Here is a 25,558-nt window from a genome sequence, read left to right on the forward strand (position 1 = left end):
TAGTACGATAACATGCTGCTGAGTGAGGGATGGAAACATTATCACTATACGCACATATCAAAGCACTGTCAGAATACCTTAGTATTTCATAAGTTTAACTTGTAGCGAATATAAAATACAGTCTAATTAGCTACAACTTCATCTAATTAGCTACAGTTGAAACCGGTTTATAAGTTATAGCGTACATCAGCTGACTAACTGGAACTGGCTAGCAACTACTACAGCATCCTGGCATTTGTTATGCTAGCTTGAAAGCTTGTGACTTGTACTCTTCGGGAATGTTCAATGTCAATATCAATTAGCTAGCTAGTTTCTAACATAACAGCTTCCTAGTTATCTGTAGCTATCCGATTATGTTTAAAATTGGGTAGGTAGTGTGTTATTGAACATGTTGAGAATTACCGACATTGTCTAAATCTATTCTGATTGCAGCTTTCTTCTTCGTTGGTAAAAAGACATGTAATTAAAAGAAACGGCCAAGGACCAATGGCGAGCATCAATGGGTGTAACTTGACATCAAGAAATGCCCATTTCAGAAAACGCCCCGAATTGCGGTCTGCAATTACACTCTTCTCGTTTATTGCCCTGTGAGTGTGATTAGTCTCTTTCACCACAAGGTGGCTCGTGTGTAATAAATGGTGTCATAAAAACACTCCCTTAATACCCCGTATGTTATTGTTGTAGGCCAGCTAGTTACAGCGCTTCGTCGCCCGTCAGATTCTGCCGCACCGAGGGATTTTAATCCACTCTGATTCCCCTCAATTAATACTCTGTTCGCCTGTTTACGAGACACTTTGGTTTTATATATTTTACAATGATTAGAACGTAGATAGTTAGGTCATTAGTTCTGAATTTTAGAGTCATCACTTTGGCGGGACAGGAGCAGCTAACAATAGTCATTCTACACTAACGGTAGCTAGCTAGCTAACGTTAGCTAGTCAACCTAGCTAATATATTTTTTGGTAGATCAAGACGTCGATTGATATCACGGCTGTCATGGAAGACAAATCTTTTACGAAGGAATTAGACCAATGGATCGAACAACTAAATGAGTGCAAACAACTTACTGAGAATCAAGTCAGGAGTCTCTGTGAGAAGGTAACTAAACCCAATTTGTTAGATTAGAGCTGAAATTATTGTTCGAGATTAGTTGGCTAGTTTAACGTTAGCTAACAATAGATAGCTAGCATAGCCAACTACCAGTAGTAGCCAGCTAGCTAGCTTCAAAGCATTCTTGGTAACAATTTAGCTAGCTAACTCGCGTTAGCTAGGTTAGCGTGAATTGGGCCTAACCATTCAGCTAGCCAAACTGAAGCCTACATAGAATGACTAAACGATCCAGATGATTAACACCAAGATGACTAACCACAGCTAACGTACTTATTCAAGACGCCCTTCAAACCAATCAATATTTCTGGCTGCGCAAAGCTAATGTTAGCTATCTGATGAAACGATTTCACTGGTAGGACAGGGCTTTTTGGTAATGATCTAGCTAAATGTACATATTGTAATTTTTTTTCAGGCCAAGGAAATCCTCACCAAGGAATCAAATGTGCAAAAAGTGCGATGTCCAGTCACAGTTTGCGGGGATGTTCATGGGCAGTTCCATGACCTCATGGAACTCTTCAAGATTGGGGGGAAATCTCCTGACACCAACTACCTGTTCATGGGGGATTACGTGGATAGAGGCTACTACTCAGTGGAAACAGTCACTCTTCTCGTCACATTAAAGGTATGCTTTTCACAAAAACTTGCTAACTCACTTTGGTCCACCAAGTTATTATTATGATAATAATGCAATGTTGCTCAAGTAGCTAAGACCTGCATACGATGACAGATTACTTTTGGTGAAATGTTACAGGTCCGGTACCAAGAACGAATCACAATTCTGCGAGGAAACCACGAAAGCAGGCAAATCACACAGGTGTATGGCTTCTATGACGAGTGCTTGAGGAAATACGGCAATGCCAACGTGTGGAAATCCTTCACAGACCTGTTTGACTATCTCCCACTAACTGCACTTGTAGATGAACAGGTATTTTTGGTTTGATTTTCCCTGTTAAACCTGTGTTGTATTTGTTCAGTTTCAACAACTCTATATTTGAAAAGTCAATGTTTAATGGAAGTGAGTATGTTCTATTTAAATCCTCCACTAACTGCTGCTAATTTCTAATCCAAACTGTACTTGTATATATTGCCAGATCTTCTGCCTACATGGAGGCCTCTCTCCTTCAATAGACACTCTTGATCACATACGGGCTCTGGACCGCTTGCAGGAGGTCCCACACGAGGTAGATATATCCTGTTGCACAGAGAGCATAGGTGTCATTCTAAATGTTAGGCAGAGAGTCTTTCATGTAGCATCAACACTAACTGTGTTCCTTTTTATTTTAGGGTCCAATGTGTGACCTTCTGTGGTCAGACCCAGATGACCGCGGTGGCTGGGGCATCTCCCCAAGAGGTGCTGGCTACACCTTTGGTCAAGACATCTCTGAAACCTTCAACCATGCCAACGGGCTCACCCTTGTGTCCCGTGCCCACCAGTTGGTTATGGAGGTAAAATGTAGTTTGTTAATCTGCTTTTAAATTTTTTAAATCAAAGTTGTATAATACTGAGTCAGTATTCACAATTTCCCCACCTTGGGGGAAAACACAGGAGTTCTCAGACTGCCAGCAAAAAAGCACCCATTTATATGTTGCTTATGAGTGCATTTCGCACTACTTTGGGATTATGATTGGTTTGTAAGGCTCCTATGAATGTCCTGCGTAATGTTTGTCATCGCAAATCAACTGCATTATACTTCAACCAGAAAGGTTATTTTGCTACAGTCTGTCAATAAGCTTTAGCATTCTAGCTAACAACTGCTGCATTCAAAATAGGTATTTTGCAACGATGACAACCAAATATTATCTTAGCGACCCATTCAAGCAATAATCAAAACATTGTAAGCGTATGACAACCCAAAAAAGTATTTGTTTAGAAGTAATGAATCTGCACATATAGGCTAAATTTAATGGGCGCAGATGGCGAACGGCCTTTGTTTTCCCCACGGTGGCCATTGTACTTGTTTATGACGTGAATAGCGACTTGAAAGTATTGCTTTGTCATTGTTATTACCAGGGATGTTTGGAGACCTCCACATCGTTAGGATTGGATATTATACGAGGGTGCAAACAATACCTTACACGACTGGCTTTCTTAATTGTTTTTCTTCAGGGATACAACTGGGGCCATGACAAAAACGTTGTCACCATTTTCAGTGCACCAAACTACTGCTATCGCTGTGGCAACCAGGCAGCCATCATGGAGCTGGATGATACTCTCAAATATTCTTTGTAAGTATGAGAATTTCTAGTGACTTTCCTACTGTTCAAATTGGGTAGATCAGTCATCCAATGTGTCTGGTTTTCTGTTGCTCAACCCTTCTGGGCAATCATCTGACCGTACATTTTCCTCAATCCCCTTCAGCCTACAGTTCGACCCGGCTCCTCGGCGCGGAGAGCCTCATGTGACTAGACGCACCCCTGACTACTTCTTGTAAATGTTTGAAGCCATCCTTCAAGTACTCCACATCTAGATTTGAATATACTGTACAAGAGGGGTTTAATAAATGCATTCTACGGAATATAATGGTATAGGAGACCTACAAAATAAGAAACCAAGATCCCCTCTGCAGTTTAGAAAATGCTGTCATAATGCTGTGCTGATAAACATTTACAATACATGTTTAAAAAATGTAGTTTGTTTGTTTTAATACATGTTTAAAGTGAATGAAATATGAAAGTACCAACATGGACCAAAATGTGCCATAAAATCTTTTAAGACATGTAAAACTTGACATTTTTTAGAACTGCAGTAGAATACTATTTGACCGACGTAGCTACAGATTGTACGCAAGATGATGTGATATAACCAAATATATTTTTGTTGTCCATTATAGGAAGCCCCATACAAACCGACGCCATAGACTTTTCAACTAACCTGTTCTTTCTACACTTTATTCATTCTCGGTTCGGTGCAAAAAATGTGTTTATATGAATGTCCGTTTCCAGTTGGTTCTACAAAAACCAGCAAACGCAAAGATATTAAATTCATGTTTTGTACCACGTGAAGTGGTTCCTCACCATCTTAACTGCCGCATATCTAGCATTTCCCAGCACCTTTGCAGGAACTAGTTGTTTCTACAGTGTGACCAAAACAAAGCTCTACACACATGCAAGAGGCATCTCACTTGACATAAAATATGAATTTAATATCTTTCTGAAATTTCTATAGTTTTTGTAGAACCACCTGCAACTGGAAACAGACTTTTTAAGATTTTTTTTTTGCCTAATCGAGAACGAAGAAAGTATCGTGAAGAACAGGTTAGTTAAAATCTATGGGCCGGTTTGTATTGGGCTTTACCGTAATGGACACATTATCTGTACACCAGATAATGTGACATCTGTAGCTACTCAAAATGACTATGGTATTAAGACATTTTTATTTGCTAGATTATAAATTAGATTCCTAAAAGTAATTAAACAGTCATTTAGCTTCTTAGGCCAAGTGGCATTCAAAAAGATGACTTGCGCTGCTGAACATCTCCGCAACCTTATAATTTGAATAAAGATAATGAACACACGATTTAACGGTCCTCGTTATTATTGACAGTTATCACTGTGGTCAGCTTTACAGTTGACTGTTTCAGTCAGTAATGAGGCTGGAATAAGGGTACTTGAGGGCTTTTTACACTACTGAGCCACACTGAACTGGGGTAAGTTTCCCAAATGATGAAAAGGACAATGTGAAATGAAAATATTGCCTGATTCACACTGAGGCTGACAAACTACTGTGCTGGCCCTATGTTGTTGACTATCAGGTCACCACACTGCTTTTTGGCCATACCCCTTTCTTCATTTGGCGCAATCAAGGATTGTAGGAGTTGGCTTTGCTATACGCTTGATTATAATTACCAATCAAGTGCCTCTGGCAAAAGTGGAAATAGAAAAGCCACTAGCAAGCCCTGAGCACAGTTGTGGGAAAATGTCTTATATCAGACTAGCCCAGCTTGGTTTGGCACAGTTTGCAGGTTTTTGCACCCGCCCGTGGTTCCGGCGGGTCTGATTAGCAGAATACACTATACATATTCATAGAAGCAGTTGTCTTATATTAGGTCTGGAACAAATTAACGCAGTAGGGCTCTCCAGGAGGAGGATTTGATTATGGATTTCTCAGTCAAGTCACTAGCTGGAGGCTGAGCCCCTAGACACTGATCAAATCAAATTTTATTTGTCACGTGCCGAAAACAACAGGTGTAGACCTTACCGTGAAATGCTTACTTATAAGCCCTTAACCAACACTGCAATTTTAAGAGAAATGTGTTAAATAAAAAATACATCATACAAAAAATAATTAAAGAGCAGCAGTAAAATAATGGTAGCAAGGCTATATACAAGGGGTACCCGTACAGAGTCAATGTGCGGGGGCACCGGTTAGTCGATGTAATATGTACATGTAGGTAGAGTTAAAGTGACGATGAATAGATAATAAACAGAGTAGAAGTAGCGTAAAGAGGGGGTGGGGGGGAACAATGCAAATAGTCTGGGTAGCCATTTGATTAGCTGTTCAGGAGTCTTATGGCTGTTAAAAAGCCTTTTGGACCTAGACTTGGAGCTCCGGTACCGCTTGCCGTGCGGTAGCAGAGAGAACAGTCTATGACTAGGGTGGCTGGAGTCTTTGACAATTTTTAGGGCCTTCTTCTGACACCGCCTGGTACAGTGAGGGAAAAAAGTATTTGATCCCCTGCTGATTTTGTACGTTTGGCCACTGACAAAGACATGATCAGTCTATAATTTTAATGGTAGGTTTATTTGAACAGTGAGAAACAGAATAACAACAACAAAATCCAGAAAAACGCATGTCAAAAATTGTATAAATTGATTTGCATTTTAATGAGGGAAATAAGTATTTGACCCCTCTGCAAAACATGACTTAGTACTTGGTGGCAAAACCCTTGTTGGCAATCACAGAGGTCAGACGTTTCTTGTAGTTGGCCACCAGGTTTGCACACATCTCAGGAGGGATTTTGTTCCACTCCTCTTTGCAGATCTTCTCCAAGTCATTAAGGTTTCGAGCCTGACGTTTGGCAACTCGAACCTTCAGCTCCCTCCACAGATTTTCTATGGGATTAAGGTCTGGAGACTGGCTAGGCCACTCTTAATGTGCTTCTTCTTGAGCCACTCCTTTGTTGCCTTGGCTGTGTGTTTTGGGTCATTGTCATGCTAGAATACCCATCCACGACCCATTTTCAATGCCCTGGCTGAGGGAAGAAGGTTCTCACCCAAGATTTGACGGTACATGGCCCCGTCCATCGTCCCTTTGATGCAGTGAAGTTGTCCTGTCCCCTTAGCAGAAAAACACCCCCAAAGCATAATGTTTCCACCTCCATGTTTGACGGTGGGGATGGTGTTCTTGGGGTCATAGGCAGCATTCCTCCTCCTCCAAACACGGCGAGTTGAGTTGATGCCAAAGAGCTCCATTTTGGTCTCATCTGACCACAACACTTTCACCCAGTTCTCCTCTGAATCATTCAGATTTTCATTGGCAAACTTCAGATGGCCCTGTATATGTGCTTTCTTGAGCAGGGGGACCTTGCGGGCGCTGCAGGATTTCAGTTCTTCACGGCGTAGTGTGTTACCAATTGTTTACTTGGTGACTATGGTCCCAGCTGCCTTGAGATCATTGACAAGATCCTCCCGTGTAGTTCTGGGCTGATTCCTCACCGTTCTCATGATCATTGCAACTCCACGAGGTGAGATCTTGCATGGAGCCCCAGGCCGAGGGAGATTGACAGTTATTTTGTGTTTCTTCCATTTGCGAATAATCGCACCAACTGTTGTCACCTTCTCACCAAGCTGCTTGGCGATGGTCTTGTAGCCCATTCCAGCCTTGTGTAGGTCTACAATCTTGTCCCTGACATCCTTGGAGAGCTCTTTGGTCTTGGCCATGGTGGAGAGTTTGGAATCTGATTGAATGATTGCTTCTGTGGACAGGTGTCTTTTATACAGGTACCAAACTGAGATTAGGAGCATTCCCTTTAAGAGTGTGCTCCTAATCTCAGCTCGTTACATGTATAAAAGACACCTGGGAGCCAGAAATCTTTCTGATTGAGAGGGGGTCAAATACTTATTTCCCTCATTAAAATGCAAATCGATGTATAACATTTTTGACATGCGTTTCTCTGGATTTTTTTGTTGTTATTCTGTCTCTCACTGTTCAAATAAACCTACCATTTACTGGGCCGTACGCACTACCCTCTGTAGTGCCTTGCGGTCGGAGGCCGAGCAGTTGCCATACCAGGCGGTGATGCAACCAGTCAGGATGCTCTCGATGGTGCAGCTGTAGAACTTTTTGAGGATCTGAGGACCCATGCCAAATCTTTTCAGTCTCCTGAGGGGGAATAGGCTTTGTTGTGCCCTCTTCACGACTGTCTTGGTGTGTTTGGACCATGATAGTTTGTTGGTGATGTGGACACCAAAGAACTTGAAGATCTCAACCTGTTCCACTACAGCCCCGTCGATGAGAATGGGGGTGTGCTAGGTCCTCTCTTTCCTGTAGTCCACAATCATCTCCTTTGTCTTGATCACGTTGAGGGAGAGGTTGTTATCCTGGCACCACACGGCCAGGTCACTGACCTCCTCCCTATAGGCTGTCTCATCGTTGTCGGTGATCAGGCCTACCACTGTTGTGTCGTCAGGCAAACTTAATGATGGTGTTGGAGTCATGCCTGGCCATACAGTCATGGGTGAACAGGAAGTACAGGAGGGGACTGAGCACGCACCCCTGTGGGGCCCCCATGTTGAGGATCAGCGTGGCAGATATGTTGTTACCTACCCTTACCACCTGGGGGCGGCCCGTCAGGAAGTCCAGGATCCAGTTGCAGAGGGAGGTGTTTAGTCCCCGGGTCCTTAGCTTAGTGATTAGCTTTGAGGGCACTATGGTGTAGAACGCTGAGCTGTAGTCAATGAATAGCATTCTCACTTAGGTGTTCCTCTTGTCCAGGTGGGAAAGGGCAGTGTGGAGGGAGTGCAATACAGATTGCATCATCTGTGGATCTGTTGGGGCGGTATGCAAATTGGAGTGTTTCTAGGGTTTCTGGGATAATGGTGTTGATGTGAGCCATGACCAGCCTTTCAAAGCACTTCATGGCTACAGACGTGAGTGCTACGGGTCGGTAGTCATTTAGGCAGTTTATCTTAGTGTTCTTGGGCACAGGGACTATGGTGGTCTGCTTGAAACATGTTGATATTACAGACTCAGTCAGGGACATGTTGAAAATGTCAGTGAAGACACTTGCCAGTTGGTCAGCGCATGCTCGGAATCCACGTCCTGGTAATCCGTTTGGCCCTGCGGCCTTGTGAATGTTGACCTGCTTTGAAAGTCTTACTCACATCGGCTACAGAGAGCTTGATCACATAGTCATCCGGAACAGCTGATGCGCTCATGCATGCTTCAGTGTTGCTTGCCTCGAAGCGTTTATAGAAGTGATTTAGCTCGTCTGGTAGGCTTGTGTCACTGGGCAGCTCGCGGCTGTGCTTCCCTTTGTAGTCTGTAATAGTTTTCAAGCCCTGCCACATCCGACTAGCGTCAGCCGGTGTAGTACGATTCAATCTTAGTCCTGTATTGACTCTTTGCCTGTTTGATGGTTCGTCGGAGGGCATAGCGGGATTTCTTATAAGCGTCCGGGTTAGAGTCCCGCTCCTTGAAAGTGGCAGCTCTACCCTTTAGCTCAGTGCGGATGTTGGCTGTAATCCATGGCTTCTGGTTGGGGTATGTACGTACGGTCACTGTGGGGACGACGTCATTGATGCACTTATTGATGAAGCCAGTGACTGATGTGGTGTACTCCTCAATGCTATCGGAAGAATCTCGGAACATATTCCAGTCTGTGCTAGCAAAACAGTCCTGTAGCTTAGCATCTGCATTATCTGACCACTTCCTTATTAGCCGAGTCACTGGTGCTTTCTGCTTTAGTTTTTGCTTATAAGCAGGAATCAGGAGGATATAGTTATGGTCAGATTTGTCAAATGGAGGGCGAGTAAGCAGGCCTTCTGACTTTGTGGCTGAGGTAACTAGTGACGACCCAATCATGTGGCCATGGACGTAGCCCAGGGGAGAACGACTGTCCCCTCTAATTGAAGCCATGGAATTTCAAGGGTGACTGCGGTACTGAATGGAGGATCCTGTTTTCTGATAACAATACCTGCAGCTATGGCCTGCAGTACCGCAGTCACCCTTGAACTTCCATGGCTTCAATGAGAGGGGGCAGTCGTTCTCCCCTGGGCTACGTCCATGGCCACATGATTGGGTCGTCACTAGTTACTACAGCCACAAAGTCAGAAGGCCCGCCTACTCGACCAATCAGATGAGGGAGTGTGATGACTTGTGCCAGCTCAGAAGGCCCGCCTACCCGACCAATTAAATGAGGGAGTGTGATGATGCATTTTCCGGTTTGGCATACGCGTCATCACATATCGAGTTCAAGTTTGAGGACCAAATAACTAAATACATTCGTTAACAAGAATTGGCAACTTCACTAAAATTAATAACATTGAGAAAGTACAAAAGTTTTGGGCAAAAGGGTAAGTTGTCTTTCTTTTTAGATAACTAGTAGCTAACTTTTGCTACTCATCTAAATTGAGCTAGCATAAGGGATTCCAGTCCAAGCACAGAGTTATTCTATTTGATAGGGCAACATTGTTAGTTTCCCAAAAAGCCTTTCGTTCTAATAGTAATATATCATATTCTTGACCTTCAACAGATGCACAGCTTTTGGCAGGACAAAAAAACTCAATTGGTAGAGTAAAGGTCTCCCATTCAATGGTGTTCTGTTTCAAGTTGTGGGCACAAAGACATGCTGAAATGAACAAGAAGGTAGTAAGTTCAAAGACAGATCACTGTAATTTATACCATACACTTTTACAACATTAATTTCATTTTAATAATGTTGATGTACTAACTAACAATTTAATGTTCCTCAATGAAATTGAAGAAAATTGGACTTTAGATGGGTGTCCTAACTCTGTGGTCACTAAAGATCCCATGGCGCTTATTGCAAGAGTATGTAATGATGAGTACCATTTTATGTGTAATGTGTATATCAAACTGTATTTCTATCATGTAATACTGTGTATAAAAGTACCATGTATGACTAATGTACACTACCGGTCAAAAGTTTTAGAACACCTACTCATTCAAGGGTTTTTCTTTATTTTTTACTATTTTCTACATTGTAGAATAATAGTGAAGGCATCAAAACTATGAAATAACACATGGAATCATGTAGTAACCAAAAAAGTGTTAAACAAATCAGAATACACTGCTCAAAAAAATAAAGGGAACACTTAAACAACACAATGTAACTCCAAGTCAATCACACTTCTGTAAAATCAAACTGTCCACTTAGGAAGCAACACTGATTGACAATAAATTTCACATGCTGTTGTGCAAATGGAATAGACAACAGGTGGAAATTATAGGCAATTAGCAAGACACCCCCAATAAAGAAGTGGTTCTGCAGGTGGTGACCACAGACCACTTCTCAGTTCCTATGCTTCCTGGCTGATGTTTTGGTCACTTTTGAATGCTGGCGGTGCTTTCACTCTAGTGGTAGCATGAGACGGAGTCTACAACCCACACAAGTGGCTCAGGTAGTGCAGCTCATCCAGGATGGCACATCAATGCGAGCTGTGGCAAGAAGGTTTGCTGTGTCTGTCAGCGTAGTGTCCAGAGCATGGAGGCGCTACCAGGAGACAGGCCAGTACATCAGGAGACGTGGAGGAGGCCGTAGGAGGGCAACAACCCAGCAGCAGGACTGCTACCTCCGCCTTTGTGCAAGGAGGAGCAGGAGGAGCACTGCCAGAGCCCTGCAAAATGACCTCCAGCAGGCCACAAATGTGCATGTGTCTGCTCAAACGGTCAGAAACAGACTCCATGAGGGTGGTATGAGGGCCCGACGTCCACAGGTGGGGGTTGTGCTTACAGCCCAACACCGTGCAGGACGTTTGGCATTTGCCAGAGAACACCAAGATTGGCAAATTCGCCACTGGCGCCCTGTGCTCTTCACAGATGAAAGCAGGTTCACACTGAGTACATGTGACAGACGTGACAGAGTCTGGAGACGCCGTGGAGAACGTTCTGCTGCCTGCAACATCCTCCAGCATGACCGGTTTGGCGGTGGGTCAGTCATGGTGTGGGGTGGCATTTCTTTGGGGGGCCGCACAGCCCTCCATGTGCTCGCCAGAGGTAGCCTGACTGCCATTAGGTACAGAGATGAGATCCTCAGACCCCTTGTGAGACCATATGCTGGTGCGCTTAGCCCTGGGTTCCTCCTAATGCAAGACAATGCTAGACCTCATGTGGCTGGAGTGTGTCAGCAGTTCCTGCAAGAGGAAGGCATTGATGCTATGGACTGGCCTGCCGTTCCCCAGACCTGAATCCAATTGAGCACATCTGGGACATCATGTCTCGCTCCATCCACCAACGCCACGTTGCACCACAGACTGTCCAGGAGTTGGCGGATGCTTTAGTCCAGGTCTGGGAGGAGATCCCTCAGGAGACCATCCGCCACCTCATCAGGAGCATGCCCAGGCGTTGTAGGGAGGTCATACAGGCACGTGGAGGCCACACACACTACTGAGCCTCATTTTGACTTGTTTTAAGGACATTACATCAAAGTTGGATCAGCCTGTAGTGTGGTTTCCACTTTAATTTTGAGTGTGACTCCAAATCCACACCTCCATTGATAATTTTTGTGTGATTTTGTTGTCAGCACATTTAACTATGTAAAGAAAAAAGTATTTAATAAGATTATTTCATTCATTCAGATCTAGGATGTGTTATTTTAGTGTTCCCTTTATTTTTTTGAGCAGTGTATATTTTATATTCTTCAAATAGCCACCCTTTACCTTGGGACTATCATTTGTTTTTATTATAGCTAATAAATAACAAAATCATTGATGTATCACAAAATAAAATAAATGCATGTCTCTCGTCTGCCCCGGCAAGCCAATCGGCATACGCGTCATCACACTCCCTCATCTGATTGGTCGAGTAGGTGGGCCTTCTGACTTTGGCTGTTTTAACTAGTGATGACCACATTATTTACTTTTGCTTGTATAAACAAGTCTCGCGAGACCGTGGCGTGAACTGGATCCACATGCCTACAGCCTTTTATTTTTATTTTAACTCTTTGGCTACTGACTGATTTTGCGACTCCAGTTGGATATTCAACCAAAACTACCGGTTAGTATCGAATATTGATAACCCGAATGTTTGTACCCCATAAAGTAGCGGAATGCATAGTAAGCTAGCAGTTAAGCCAACGTTGTTGCACTTAGAAAGCTTCAGCTAGCTTGCCAAACTTCTAACGTTAAATTGCTATCTAGCTAGCCATTTAACCAAAACAAAGAGAGTAAAGAGTGCTTGTTAGCTAACTTATTTTCTGAAATTACAATAAATTAACTTGAAATTGAATGTATTGCCCCGTGAGTGACAGCTAAATAACATGGGTTTCACTGCTAGATAGCTGAATGCAGATGCCTACTAGCTTGCTTGCTAACAACATTGCGTACCGGTACATCGTTTTTTGAGCTGTAAAAGAACGATTGAGTAGTAGGGCTTGAACCAGCGACCCCTGATGTTATGGGGCAAGCGCACATTTTATGCCATAAAGGTCCAGGGCCCGGTTTCCCAAAAGCATCTTAAGGCTACGTTCATCGTTAGAACTTTCATAGGAGCATCGTTAAACGGGCATTGCGTTCATCCACCTCTGGCCTGCTGGCTCCCCTTCCTCTGCGGAAGCATAGTTCCCGCTCAGCCCAGTCAAAACTGTTCGCTGCTCTGGCACCCCAATGGTGGAACAAGCTCCCTCACGACGCCAGGACAGCGGAGTCACTCACCACCTTCCGGAGACATTTGAAACCCCACCTCTTTAAGGAATACCTGGGATAGGATAAAGTAATCCTTCTACCCATAATTCTAATTGTGACAGTGAATACAAATCAAGTTTCCCGTTTCGTTGCGTAACAAGCGAATTATATAAAGACTCTTCAAATGAAAACCGAGCTGACCTTATTCAAATATAAATGCAGTATAGGGGGGCACTTTTCTGTTACTGGTATTACTGGTAGGAAAGTTCAGAGATCAAATAAAATTGTATTGGTCGCAGGCGCCGAATACAACGGGTGTCGACCTAACCGTGAAATGCTTACTTACGAGCCGAGTTAGAGGACTCTATGGATAAAAACCCGTTTTGACATAGACATTGCCATTGAGGGCTTCAACAGAGAGGAAGAGGCGAAGCGACTGTTTACTCCGCCCAACATCTGTCCACAAAAATAAGACCATGAAGTGAGGAAGTTAAGAGACTGTAGAATTTGGTCAACAATTGTTTTTTATTTGCTACGTGAGGCTTATTTGAATAGAAGTTTAGTAATGGTTAGGTTGTTACGAATGCATTAATATAAGTGGACCACGTAGCATTTTGGCAACTTTGAAGAAAAAAGATTTGTGCCTGTTATCATTGCCTAGAATGTTTCCACCTGATCTCGCCTCCTCCCGCCTGCCTTCCATCTTTGAGGACATGTATTTCCATTGTTAGAGCGGTCACTCGACTATCTTGTCAATCTAATAGATCATCTTTGGCTTCCACCATTTTAAAGTAGTCAATTGGGTGGGACTTCGTATGGGTTAAGGAAGGATCACATGATTCCATCCTGGTCATCAGGAGAGATCAGCCAATTAATTATACTTGTAAGCAAACACTAAGTGGTAGTATGCAGCTTTTCAGAGCCAACTCATAGAAGTAGTAGAAGAAGAAAATTGACCACTTCAAATCGGTGATTGCCTCTGGCACTGCCCGTGCACTCACAGATGCCATAATGGGACATGTATAAAGATGCTATCTATCATTCTATATGGGAAAATCCTAGGAAATGTTATTTAATTGACACAAGCTGTCTCCAATCAGTGTCTGGTTGTGTTTGGTGGGAGGATCACCTAAAGGCCCGCACAGACCCCTTACAAAAAAAGATTGCAGTCAGAGTGCAGTATGTTGCAAATACTGCGTCCAAAATAACCTCTCTTTTTTTTACTGCAGTAATTTTGCATTGTAACTGCAGTTACAGTGCAGTATAACTGCAGTACATTGCAGTTGTTCTGCAATTACTGCATCCAAAATACCACATTCGACTTGTAAGGGACAGCTTTTTTTGTAAGTGACTGTACGATTTTAGCCGTCTTATGCCACGATTTTGCCATCCCAGACAAAATGTTTGCGTCGTGGGAAAATTCTTAGGTCGTAAACGATTGTCGGACATTTTGGCTCGTTCAGTGTGACCGGGTCTAGGTCTGCCGATTAAGTAGCACTACGTGCGGTTTTAGGCTCCGACAAAGTTATGTCAGTGTCAGAAATGGAGCCTTTATCGTGTAGTGTGTCTGGTGTTACGAGCCGATCCCGGTGACTGACCAATAGGAACACGGCCGACAATGACACCATGCATTTGTTTATTCAAAATTCGACAATAGAATTCACACATCATATAATGAAAACAAGTAATGGGCTATGTCTAGTTACAAATAACATAACATGAACACACCTCGAATGTCAACATCGCAACGCTTGCATTGAGTAATGCCAGTGATTATGTGGAGGCGCCTATCACATTCGAGCTATGGGGCGTATATTACGTGTTAGTTCCATGTTGTGAGGTGCCTCTTCAATTCGAGAGTTGCGCTTTTCATTACGAGGAGTGCACGGTCACAGAGGTAGGAGGAGCAGTGTCTGTCAGTCATCAACATAGCAACCGCTTGTTGTTCTTTCGACGCCATTCTTGATACGCGCAGTTGACGTAGCCTAAATCGGCTGACGTAGCCTCGCAAGCTAGTCGCAGGAATGTGACGACATAACTGAAGCAAATCGTACAATCTGGCCAGGTTGATGTCAAGCTTTTAATTTGGTCACATCGTACAGTGTGACATATATAATAATCATAAAAGACTGAATTCGACATAGTGTGGAAGGCCTGAAGCCAGCGGAGGCATAGTCTTAATCGCAAAAAGTATGTTATTTGGCAGGGCATACTATTTGTAGATCAGTGATTATACACCTCACTTTGCTCAAGTTGATCCTCTCCAACGGACTCGGAAGTTGTAGCAAAAATGGGTCAATTAGAAATGCTACGCCTAAACTGTCTTAGGCGATCCCCCCACCAAACACACACGCACAATCAGACATTGATTCACTGGAGACGGCTTGTGTCAGTTAAATAACATTTCTACCTGCAGCAAACCTAGTGGATCATACTGGAAAATAACGGTAAAAGCAAAGTACCCGAAAAAAAACGACCCAAAAGCATGGCCCTAATTATTAGGAGGCACCCGTAGTGTGCTTACATGCAGGGAGGTAGGTCTTTGCGGGAACGATTTCTTCATCACCTGCAGCGTTTCATACCGCACCCGCTAGACATCTGTCCGACTCGCGCCCGCTAGACATCTGTCCGACTCGCACCCGCTAGACATCTGTCCGACTCGCACCCGCTAGACATCTGTCCGACTCGCACCCGCTAGACATCTGTCCGACTCGCACCCGCTAGACATCTGTCCGACTCGCACCCGCTAGACATCTGTCCGACTCGCACCCGCTAGACATCTGTCCGACTCGCACCCGCTAGACATCTGTCCGACTCGCACCCGCTAGACATCTGTCCGACTCGCGCCCGCTAGACATCTGTCCGACTCGCACCCGCTAGACATCTGTCCGACTCGCACCCGCTAGACATCTGTCCGACTCGCACCCGCTAGACATCTGTCCGACTCGCACCCGCTAGACATCTGTCCGACTCGCACCCGCTAGACATCTGTCCGACTCGCAACCCGCTAGACATCAGTCCGACTCGCACCCGCTAGACATCTGTCCGACTCGCACCCGCTAGACATCTGTCCGACTCGCAACCCGCTAGACATCTGTCCGACTCGCGCCCGCTAGACATCTGTCCGACTCGCGCCCGCTAGACATCTGTCCGACTCGCGCCCGCTAGACATCTGTCCGACTCGCGCCCGCTAGACATCTGTCCGACTCGCACCCGCTAGACATCTGTCCAACTCGCACCCGCTAGACATCTGTCCGACTCGCACCCGCTAGACATCTGTCCGACTCGCACCCGCTAGACATCTGTCCGACTCGCACCCGCTAGACATCTGTCCGACTCGCACCCGCTAGACATCTGTCCGACTCGCACCCGCTAGACATCTGTCCGACTCGCACCCGCTAGACATCTGTCCGACTAGCACCCGCTACCGCAAGAACTACAGTAGAAATAGTCCATGCCGATCTGTCATTGCTTGTCCATATGTATATATTCTTAAATTCCATTATTTCTACTAGATTTGTGTGTATTGGGTATATGTTGTGAAATTGTTATATATTACTTGTTAGATATTACTGCACTGTCGGAGCTAGAAGCACAAGCATTTCGCTACACACGCAATAACATCTGCTAAACACGTGTATGTGACAAATACAATTAGATTGGATTTGGTCCCAAACCCAACTGCAGTCCCACAATGTTATTTTATTGGTATGTGATGCAGCTCACTTGCCAGCCATGGTCCCAGCAATTTTGTGCCCTATAGGCAATATCAAATGCGCAAACATAACTTAAGAAATAGGTTAAATTATCAGATATTCTCACATGGCCCATTTTATATTAGGTTATCTGTATTACTGGGCTATATCAGCCAATATGCTAGATGTAGTTTGAAGAGAGCAGAGTTGGAGAGACTTGCTCTTGAGCTATTTTTATAGCCTACCTTTTAGTAGTGGGAAGATTTTCAGACAGAAATATGGGTGATTAATATTTATGTAGTAAACTATAGCCTAATCATATTTACACTGAACAAAAATATAAACACAACATGTAAAGTGTTAGTCCCATGTTTCATGAGCTGAAATTAAAGATCCCAGAAACTTTCCATAAGCACAAAAAGCTTAATTCTCTCAATTTTTGTGCACAAATGTGTTTATATCCCTGTTAATTAGCATTTCTCCTTTGTCAAGATAATCCATCCACCTGACAGAAGTGGAATATCAAGAAGCTGATTAAACAGCATGATCATTACACAGGTGCACCTTGTGCTGAGGACAATAAAAGGCCACTCTAAAATGTGCAGTTTTGTCACAAAACACAATGCCACAGATGTCTCAAGTTGAGGGAGCGTGCAATTGTAATGCTTACTCTAGGAATGTCCACCAGAGCTGTTGCCAGCGTAAAAAAGGGGGGTGTGGGGGCAATGCAAATAGTCTGGGTAGCCATTTCATTAATTGTTGAGCAGTCTTATGGCTTTGGGGTAGAAGCTGTTAAGGAGCCTTACACCTGAGCTAAACGTTTGGAAATTACAAGTTCACTTTCTCATACATAGCCTAAAACGCATATCAAGTGCGCTGTTTAGCTCACATCTGAAGGCTGGGGGGCATTTGGGGCGTATTCTACTGCGGATCGCTAAAATATCCTAATGATTATGATCACACTTCCTCAATTCAAATATGGCAGCACTATACCAAAGATGGTTTGGTATGGTTTAGAAACTTGGGAACCAAGCTCGATTTATCAGTGTAGCCTGTTATCGCCTGGAGTTGTTGAAATATCTTCACGCCTAGAAAAAAAACACTCCAGGCCTCCGTCATAACTGTCAATTTATTAAAAAAATTATCCTGTCCGAATCGGCCTCTGGAATAACGGACATTCAGGGGTAATAATTACATAACCAACGTTCTCTAGTAACACTAGTCCCATGCTAATAGGGCTTTAGGCTAACGCATAGAAAGCAGAAGGACGATAGTTTCCAAATAATCTGTGGGACAACAAAAATATTTTCATCCCAAATTCGTCTGTCTGACCGCCCACAGCATGAAAAATGCCGACCACGCCACAATGATTTCAGTCGGGATCCGCAGGTCCCGCGGGAATGCAGCCCTCTACAGGGAGGCCACAATATTTCTGCTCTCAAGAAGCATCCAGCACAGATATATTATATTATATTATATTATATTCTAATAAAGGTTTGACAGCTGGGTCAAAGTTAGAAACAAATAAGAATACACACTTTGTGGGGAAGGGTAGAGCAGAAGGAATATAGAACTGCTGCCTCCAATTATGATATTGAGAAGAAACAGCCATGGCCATGCTTTAAACCAGGTGTGTCAAACTCACTATACTTTAAAATGACTAAAACGAAATTGAAACCGTGTAGAAATAATGGACCTACATTTATTGACTATGTCCAGCTCACTAAAATGCACAGAAATTAAAACTAGGTGGTCAGGGATTATTGAAAATTCCAAAAATGATCATTGACAGGGAGGAAATACACTGCTCAAAAAAATAAAGGGAACACTTAAACAACACAATGTAACTCCAAGTCAATCACACTTCTGTGAAATCAAACTGTCCACTTAGGAAGCAACACTGATTGACAATACATTTCACATGCTGTTGTGCAAATGGAATAGACAACAGGTGGAAATTATAGGCAATTAGCAAGACACCCCCAATAAAGAAATGGTTCTGCAGGTGGTGACCACAGACCACTTCTCAGTTCCTATGCTTCCTGGCTGACGTTTTGGTCACTTTTGAATGCTGGCGGTGCTTTCACTCTAGTGGTAGCATGAGACAGAGTCTACAACCCACACAAGTGGCTCAGGTAGTGCAGCTCATCCAGGATGGCACATCAATGCGAGCTGTGGCAAGAAGGTTTGCTGTGTCTGTCAGCGTAGTGTCCAGAGCATGGAGGCAATACCAGGAGACAGGCCAGTACATCAGGAGACGTGGAGGAGGCCCGTAGGAGGGCAACAACCCAGCAGCAGGACTGCTACCTCCGCCTTTGTGCAAGGAGGAGCAGGAGGAGCACTGCCAGAGCCCTGCAAAATGACCTCCAGCAGGCCACAAATATGCATGTGTCTGCTCAAACGGTCATAAACAGACTCCATGAGAGTGGTATGAGGGCCCGACGTCCACAGGTGGGGGTTGTGCTTACAGCCCAACACCGTGCAGGACGTTTGGCATTTACCAGAGAACACCAAGATTGGCAAATTCGCCACTGGCGCCCTGTGCTCTTCACAGATGAAAGCAGGTTCACACTGAGCACATGTGACAGACGTGACAGAGTCTGGAGACGCCGTGGAGAACGTTCTGCTGCCTGCAACATCCTCCAGCATGACCGGTTTGGCGGTGGGTCAGTCATGGTGTGGGGTGGCATTTCTTTGGGGGGCCGCACAGCCCTCCATGTGCTCGCCAGAGGTAGCCTGACTGCCATTAGGTACCGAGATTAGATCCTCAGACCCCTTGTGAGACCATATGCTGGTGCGGTTGGCCCTGGGTTCCTCCTAATGCAAGACAATGCTAGACCTCATGTGGCTGGAGTGTGTCAGCAGTTCCTGCAAGAGGAAGGCATTGATGCTATGGACTGGCCCGCCCGTTCCCCAGACCTGAATCCAATTGAGCACATCTGGGACATCATGTCTCGCTCCATCCACCAACGCCACGTTGCACCACAGACTGTCCAGGAGTTGGCGGATGCTTTATTCCAGGTCTGGGAGTAGATCCCTCAGGAGACCATCCGCCACCTCATCAGGAGCATGCCCAGGCGTTGTAGGGTCATACAGGCACATGGAGGCCACACACACTACTGAGCCTCATTTTGACTTGTTTTAAGGACATTACATCAAAGTTGGATCAGCCTGTAGTGTGGTTTTCCACTTTAATTTTGAGGGTGACTCTAAATCCAGACATCCATGGGTTGATACATTTGATTTCCATTGATAATTTTTGTGTGATTTTGTTGTCAGCACATTCAACTATGTAAAGAAAAAAGTATTTAATAAGATTATTTTCATTCATTCAGATCTAGGATGTGTTGTTTAAGTGTTCCCTTTATTTTTTTGAGCAGTGTATAATAAATTGTCAGGACGGCCCTCTGGACCTCGTTGAAGACCAAATGCGGCCGGTACAAAACGAGTTTGACACTCCTGCTTTAAACCATAGCCTAGCTGGCTCAACATCAAAAGCATAGCTACCTTAATTACCTTGTTTCTATGGTTAACCATTGTGCACATACTTCGCTCCGACTGTTAACTAGGATATGTCACCGGCATCTAGGGCTGGGCGGTATATCATATTTTAGTATATACCGGTATGGATGCACATACTGGTTTGGACTGTAACGGTATTTCAATGTTTGGTTTGTTAAACGTGATATGCAACTCCGGTGCATGTAATGTCAATTTATTTATAGTTTACTTGGGTCATCCTTCTCCCTCTCCTCCTGCTTGCTGCATGCAGCTTCCCAAGCCCTGCCCCCTGTCACTCCAGAGCAGTTGTTTGAGCACTGAGTCATGAGCACTTTATTGCCGTTCACTCTGCAGTCTGCATGGTCAGATGCAACAAGATGTTGGTGACAACGATGCTGCTTTCCACAAGCGATCTATAAATACACAATTAGTTTGTATCACACTGTCTGCAAACTACTGTCTGCTAGTTTCTTCTCTTAGCAAGTTGTGGCTAAAATAAATTTTATTAGCTGCTAATCGCTAGTTAGTACATTTAGCAAGCTAGCTTTCCAGCTAAGTTGGAGCGAGCGTAGCAAACTAATACAGCCTAGTGCTGGTGTAGGCCTAAATAAGCATGTTGTTTGTGCAACGTTACATGAGCTAAAAAAACAACATGTAATGTAACATCTAATTAGGGTCCCCTGGAAACAGTGACCAACACTTTTGTTCCTACCCTGTCAATAATTCCTCCCTGGCTTATTCGAAATCACTTATAATGTACAATGCATTTGGAAAGTATTCAGACCACTTCCCTTTTTCCACATTGTGTTACGTTACAGCCTTATTCTAAAATGGATTAAATATTTGTTTTCCTCAATCTACACACAATACCCCATAATGACAAAGCAAAAACAGGTTTTAGAAATATTTGCACATTTTTAAAATAAATAAATAAAAAAGATGCCTTATTTACATACAGTACCAGTCAAAAGTTTGGACACACCTACTCATTCCAGGTATTTTATTTTATTTTTTACTATTTTCTACATTGTAGAATAATAGTGAACACATCAAAACTATGAAATAACACATATGGAATCATGTAGTAACCAAAAAAGTGTTAAACAAATCAAAATATATTTTATATTTGAGATTCTTCAAAGTAGCCACCCTTTGCCTTGATGACAGATTTGCACACTCTTGGCATTTTCTCAACCAGCTTCACCTGGAATGCTTTCCAACAGTCTTGAAGGAGTTCCCACAGATGCTGAGCACTTGTTGGCTGCTTTTCCTTCACTCGGCGGTCCAACTCATCCCAAACCATCTCAATTGGGTTGAGGTCGGGTAATTGTGGAGGCCAGGCCATCTGATGCAGCACTCCATCACTCTCCTTCTTGGTCAAATTTGTCTAACACTTTTTTTTTGGTTACTACATGATTCCATATGTGTTCTTTCATAGTTTTGATGTCTTCACTATTATTCTACAATAAAGAAAAACCCTTGAATGAGTAGGTGTGTCCACACATGACTGGTACTATACGCATTCAGACCCTTTGCTATGAGACTCGAAATTGAGCTCAGGTGTATCCTGTTTCTATTGGTCATCCTTAAGATGTTTCTACAACTAGATTGGAGTCCATCTGTGGTAAATTAAATTGATTGGACATGATTTGGAAAGGCACACACCTGTCTATATAAGGTCCCACAGTTGACAGTGCATGTCAGAGCAAAAACCAAGCCATGAGGTCGAAGGAATTGTCCGTAGAGCTCAGAGACAGGATTGTGTCGAGCCACAGATCTAGGGGAAGGGTACAAAAAAATGTCTGCAACATTGACATTTCCCAAGAACACAGTGGCCTCCATCATTCTTAAATGGAAGAAGTTTGGAACCACCAAGACTCTTCCTAGAGCTGGCCGCCCGGCCAAACTGAGCAATCGTGGGAGAAGGGCCTTGGTCAGGGAGGTGACCAAGAACCCGATGGTCACTCTGATAGAGCTCCTCTGTGGAGATGGGAGAACCTTCCAGAAGGACAACCATCTCTGCAGCACTCCACCAATCAGGCCTTTGTGGTAGAGTGGCCAGACGGAAGCCACACTTCAGTAAAAGGCAAATGACAGCCCGCTTGGAATTTGCCAAAAAACACAAATGACTCTCAGACCATGAGAAACAAGATTCTCTGGTCTGATGAAACCAAGATTGAACTCTTTGGCCTGAATGCCAAGCGTCATGTCTGGAGGAAACCTGTCACCTTCCCTACGGTGAAGTATGGTGGTGGCAGCATCATGTTGTGGGGATGTTTTTCAGCGGCAGGGACTGGGAGACTAGTCAGGCTCGAGGGAAAGATGAACGGAGCAAAGTACAGAGAGATCTTTGATGAAAACCTGCTCCAGAGCGCTCAGGACCTCAGACTGGTTCACCTTCCAACAGGACAACGACCCTAAGCACACGGCCAATACAATGCAGGAGTGGCTTTGGGACAAGTCACTGAATATCCTTGATTGGCCCAGCCAGAACCCGAACTTGTACCCGATCGAACATCTCTGGAGAGACCTGAAAATAGCAGTGCAGCGATGCACCCCATCCAACCAGACAGAGCTTGAGAGGATCTGCAGAGAAGAATGGGAGAAACTCCCCATATACAGGTGTGCCAAGCTTGTAGCATCATACCCAGACTCAAGGCTGTAATCGCTACCAAAGGTGCTTCAACAAAGTACTGAGTAAAGGGTTTGAATACTTATGTAAATGTGATATTTTAGTTTTGTCTTTTTATAAAATAATATTTTTTTTTAATGTCTGTTTTTGCTTTGTCATTATGGGGTATTGTGTGCAGATGATGGGGAAAAAACTATATATTTAATCCATTGTAGAATAAGGCTGTAACAAAATGTGGAAAAAGTCAAGGGGTCTGAATACTTTCCGAATGCACTGTGTTGCCACCCTAGGTTCATTAACTACTTAGACCTTTTTATTATATAAAAACACCAAACCCTGTCATACCGTAAAACATTTGAAAAATAGTATAATATGATATTTTGGCCATATCGCCCAGCCCTATCAGCGTCTGTGTGTTACATTACAATAATGTAAAAACAGGTGTTGATGACAGATCCTAGTCTAGGCTTCGAAACGGTATTCTTCAAAAAAACACCAGGAGATTGTTACACCAAATTGTTACAAAGAGCACATTTTGATATACAGTCATTCAATACTGATTTAACAACATGTCTTCTCTTATAATCTTCTGTAGGACTGTGATATGGACTTGTGAGGAATGGGAAGGCAACCTTATGGACGTCTTGTTGCATTACAAAAGCACCGATGGCGGCTTGAAAATCTTAGTGGACAAAACAGAAAAGGCCTTGGAGGACTTCCCCTGTCGTGTGTTGCCTAGATTTACACCTTGGTTCCCACCTGAAAGTGACAAATCGCTGCCAATTAGACCCTTAAAGTCACCTCCGATAGTTTCTCGGAAAGATCTGGAAAATATCCAATCACTTCTGCAGTCTGCTGAGCCATTACTAACCTCCCATCCCTGTGCCGAAAGCCTTCAGAACCTGGCTCTAACCAGTTTGGGAAGATCCACCTTGCATGTACAGGCATGCTCTGAGATTGGAACGTCAGCACAGCATAAAGATACTCTCCTTAGTGAGAGGGAAGTGAAAAGATCATGGAGTGTTTTTTCACAGAGAGGTTTATATATTCAGAACACTCAAACATTCTCCAAACAATTCCACAAGGTTGTTTGGAGGCACAGACTTCACATGCGCCAGAGAGCAAAATGGGTTATTGACAAACTGAACTTTGTCACTGGAGACATAGAACAAATATGGAGAGGACTGAACCGGGCCATCAGGAACTCCAAGCTTCCAACTTGCAATGCCAACATTCATAGGGATCTGACACAAATCTGGGTGTTCTGCGATGTATTATACTGTGAATATGTTGGAAATTATTTAAAGGAAGAATTTCAAGTCACTGGACAGATCACTTTATTTGTTCATAGACTTGGAAACATTTTCACTTTATAGAAATTAGTGATTGTCAGAATTTGATCCGTGTGTCACTGTCATCTATTTTGTTTACTGTAGGCAGGTTTCCATTGACCCAGGTGTATTTGACAAAAGCAATGGTGCAACAAAATAATTGTTGCGACGTGTAATGGAAACGACAGATATAGGATACATTTTATAACGATCAACAACATTTTTATCCATTTGACGGGTGGATTTTTCTTCTGTCGAACTTTCGTTATTGTGACAAATGATGCTGGAAACTGGGTTTTTAAAATAAATTATGAATCATTTTGAAGGTACGCGGGGAACGTGATGTCACCGCATAACTATAAAGCTCCACTCCACAAATGAATTCTTAATTCCTACGTCTTGCTAAATAAAAATTATCTTTGCAGAACTTGGATTGTCCTGACTTTCAAGAATGCCTGAATTGCTTCACTTTGCTTTTCTGGTTGGCTGGCAAGTTTCACCATCCAATTATTTCAGATCTACAGGAGTGCAAGTTTCACCATGGCACAGACCGTGGCAATACGTTGGCACATGATAATTATTAGAATATGGCAAATATTAGTCAATTATTGCATTCTATCCATGCGGGCTACCTGAGACATGAAACAGATAGGTGGGAGGGCATAAAGTCTGTCAACAATTTATTAATGCTCAATTTGCCTAAATGGGTAATGGAAACACTTCAACCACTACATTTGTATTCGACTTTAACCACGTTTCCATCCAACCATTTCATGCGGATGAATTACCTGACGCATGAAAAAAGGCATGACTGGGCTGATGGAAATTTTAAATAACATTTTATAAAAGCCAACAGACAATTTGTTTGTTTAACATGGTGGGATCTTTTTGTGTCGGTCAAATTTATAATGTGAGAAATGGTGGTGGAAACGCTTTTATGCGCAAATATTCATATAATAACCATCATTTAGAAGTAAACTTGGAGTCACACGATGATATGTTGTGTGGTCCTCCCACTAAGACTCGGGGAAAGCATGCAGTTTATTAGGCTACAGATGAAATACGTTATGATGAACTTCACAGGGTGGTAAAAGTGCAAGTTGATGAGCTTGATGCTCCTTTCCAATAAATATCGAGGGTCTTATTCTGGTGACATGATGATCGATGCTTGGCTGCCGTTTAACAAATGCAAATAATATCGCTCTTATCCATAATAATCTCAATGTAGGTAGCCTACGCGCACTGTACCTGCGAGCTGTTGGCTAGAGCGCATGTGTCAAGACCAGAGTGGGCACATTTGCTAGATCACCAACAGTTTTTCTGACAAAACCATCAGTAGAGTTGAAAATGCGATGGAAACCCATTTAACTTTTATTTTCCATTCTGTACATGAGAATTTAACGGCAAAAGTAATTTTTGTGCATTATGTCTTCACGCACTGCCTTTTATCCGCAAAAAGTCAATTTGATGGAAACATCTCTGGTGGG

General features: G+C 43.4%; 2 protein-coding genes across 4 annotated transcripts; both read left to right on the top strand.

The window, feature by feature from the left end:
• Positions 1–667: 667 nt before the first annotated feature.
• On the top strand, positions 668–4,627 carry LOC311141423 (serine/threonine-protein phosphatase 2A catalytic subunit beta isoform-like). Its single transcript, XM_084176749.1, has 7 exons — positions 668–1,098; positions 1,523–1,732; positions 1,862–2,035; positions 2,202–2,291; positions 2,395–2,556; positions 3,218–3,336; positions 3,470–4,627. The coding sequence occupies exons 1-7, from the start codon at positions 997–999 to the stop codon at positions 3,540–3,542; spliced, it is 930 nt and encodes a 309-aa protein (XP_084032875.1). The 5' UTR covers positions 668–996; the 3' UTR covers positions 3,543–4,627.
• Positions 4,628–9,377: 4,750 nt separating this feature from the next.
• Positions 9,378–24,490, top strand: shld3 (shieldin complex subunit 3). 3 transcript variants are annotated; one of them, XM_084176355.1, is made up of 3 exons: positions 9,378–9,624; positions 9,804–9,916; positions 23,336–24,490. In XM_084176355.1, the coding sequence occupies exon 3, from the start codon at positions 23,376–23,378 to the stop codon at positions 24,114–24,116; it is 741 nt and encodes a 246-aa protein (XP_084032481.1). In that variant the 5' UTR covers positions 9,378–9,624; positions 9,804–9,916; positions 23,336–23,375; the 3' UTR covers positions 24,117–24,490. The 3 variants fall into 3 exon arrangements, with proteins under 3 accessions (XP_084032481.1, XP_084032482.1, XP_084032480.1); XM_084176356.1 differs by lacking the exon at positions 9,804–9,916; XM_084176354.1 differs by lacking the exons at positions 9,378–9,624; positions 9,804–9,916 and adding an exon at positions 12,168–12,286.
• Positions 24,491–25,558: the final 1,068 nt, after the last annotated feature.

Source organism: Coregonus lavaretus, assembly GCF_964263955.1.
Source record: "Coregonus lavaretus genome assembly, chromosome: 14".
Classification (NCBI taxonomy): Eukaryota; Metazoa; Chordata; class Actinopteri; order Salmoniformes; family Salmonidae; genus Coregonus; species Coregonus lavaretus.

Bases quoted from the DNA above. Each gene is read 5' to 3' on its own strand.
- LOC311141423 (XM_084176749.1), top strand. From the start codon at position 997: ATGGAAGACAAATCTTTTACGAAGGAATTAGACCAATGGATCGAACAA. The intron at 2,557-3,217 runs GTAAAATGTAGT...GTTTTTCTTCAG, and splicing joins CCCACCAGTTGGTTATGGAG to GGATACAACTGGGGCCATGA. The intron at 3,337-3,469 runs GTAAGTATGAGA...AATCCCCTTCAG, and splicing joins GATACTCTCAAATATTCTTT to CCTACAGTTCGACCCGGCTC.
- shld3 (XM_084176355.1), top strand. From the start codon at position 23,376: ATGGACGTCTTGTTGCATTACAAAAGCACCGATGGCGGCTTGAAAATC.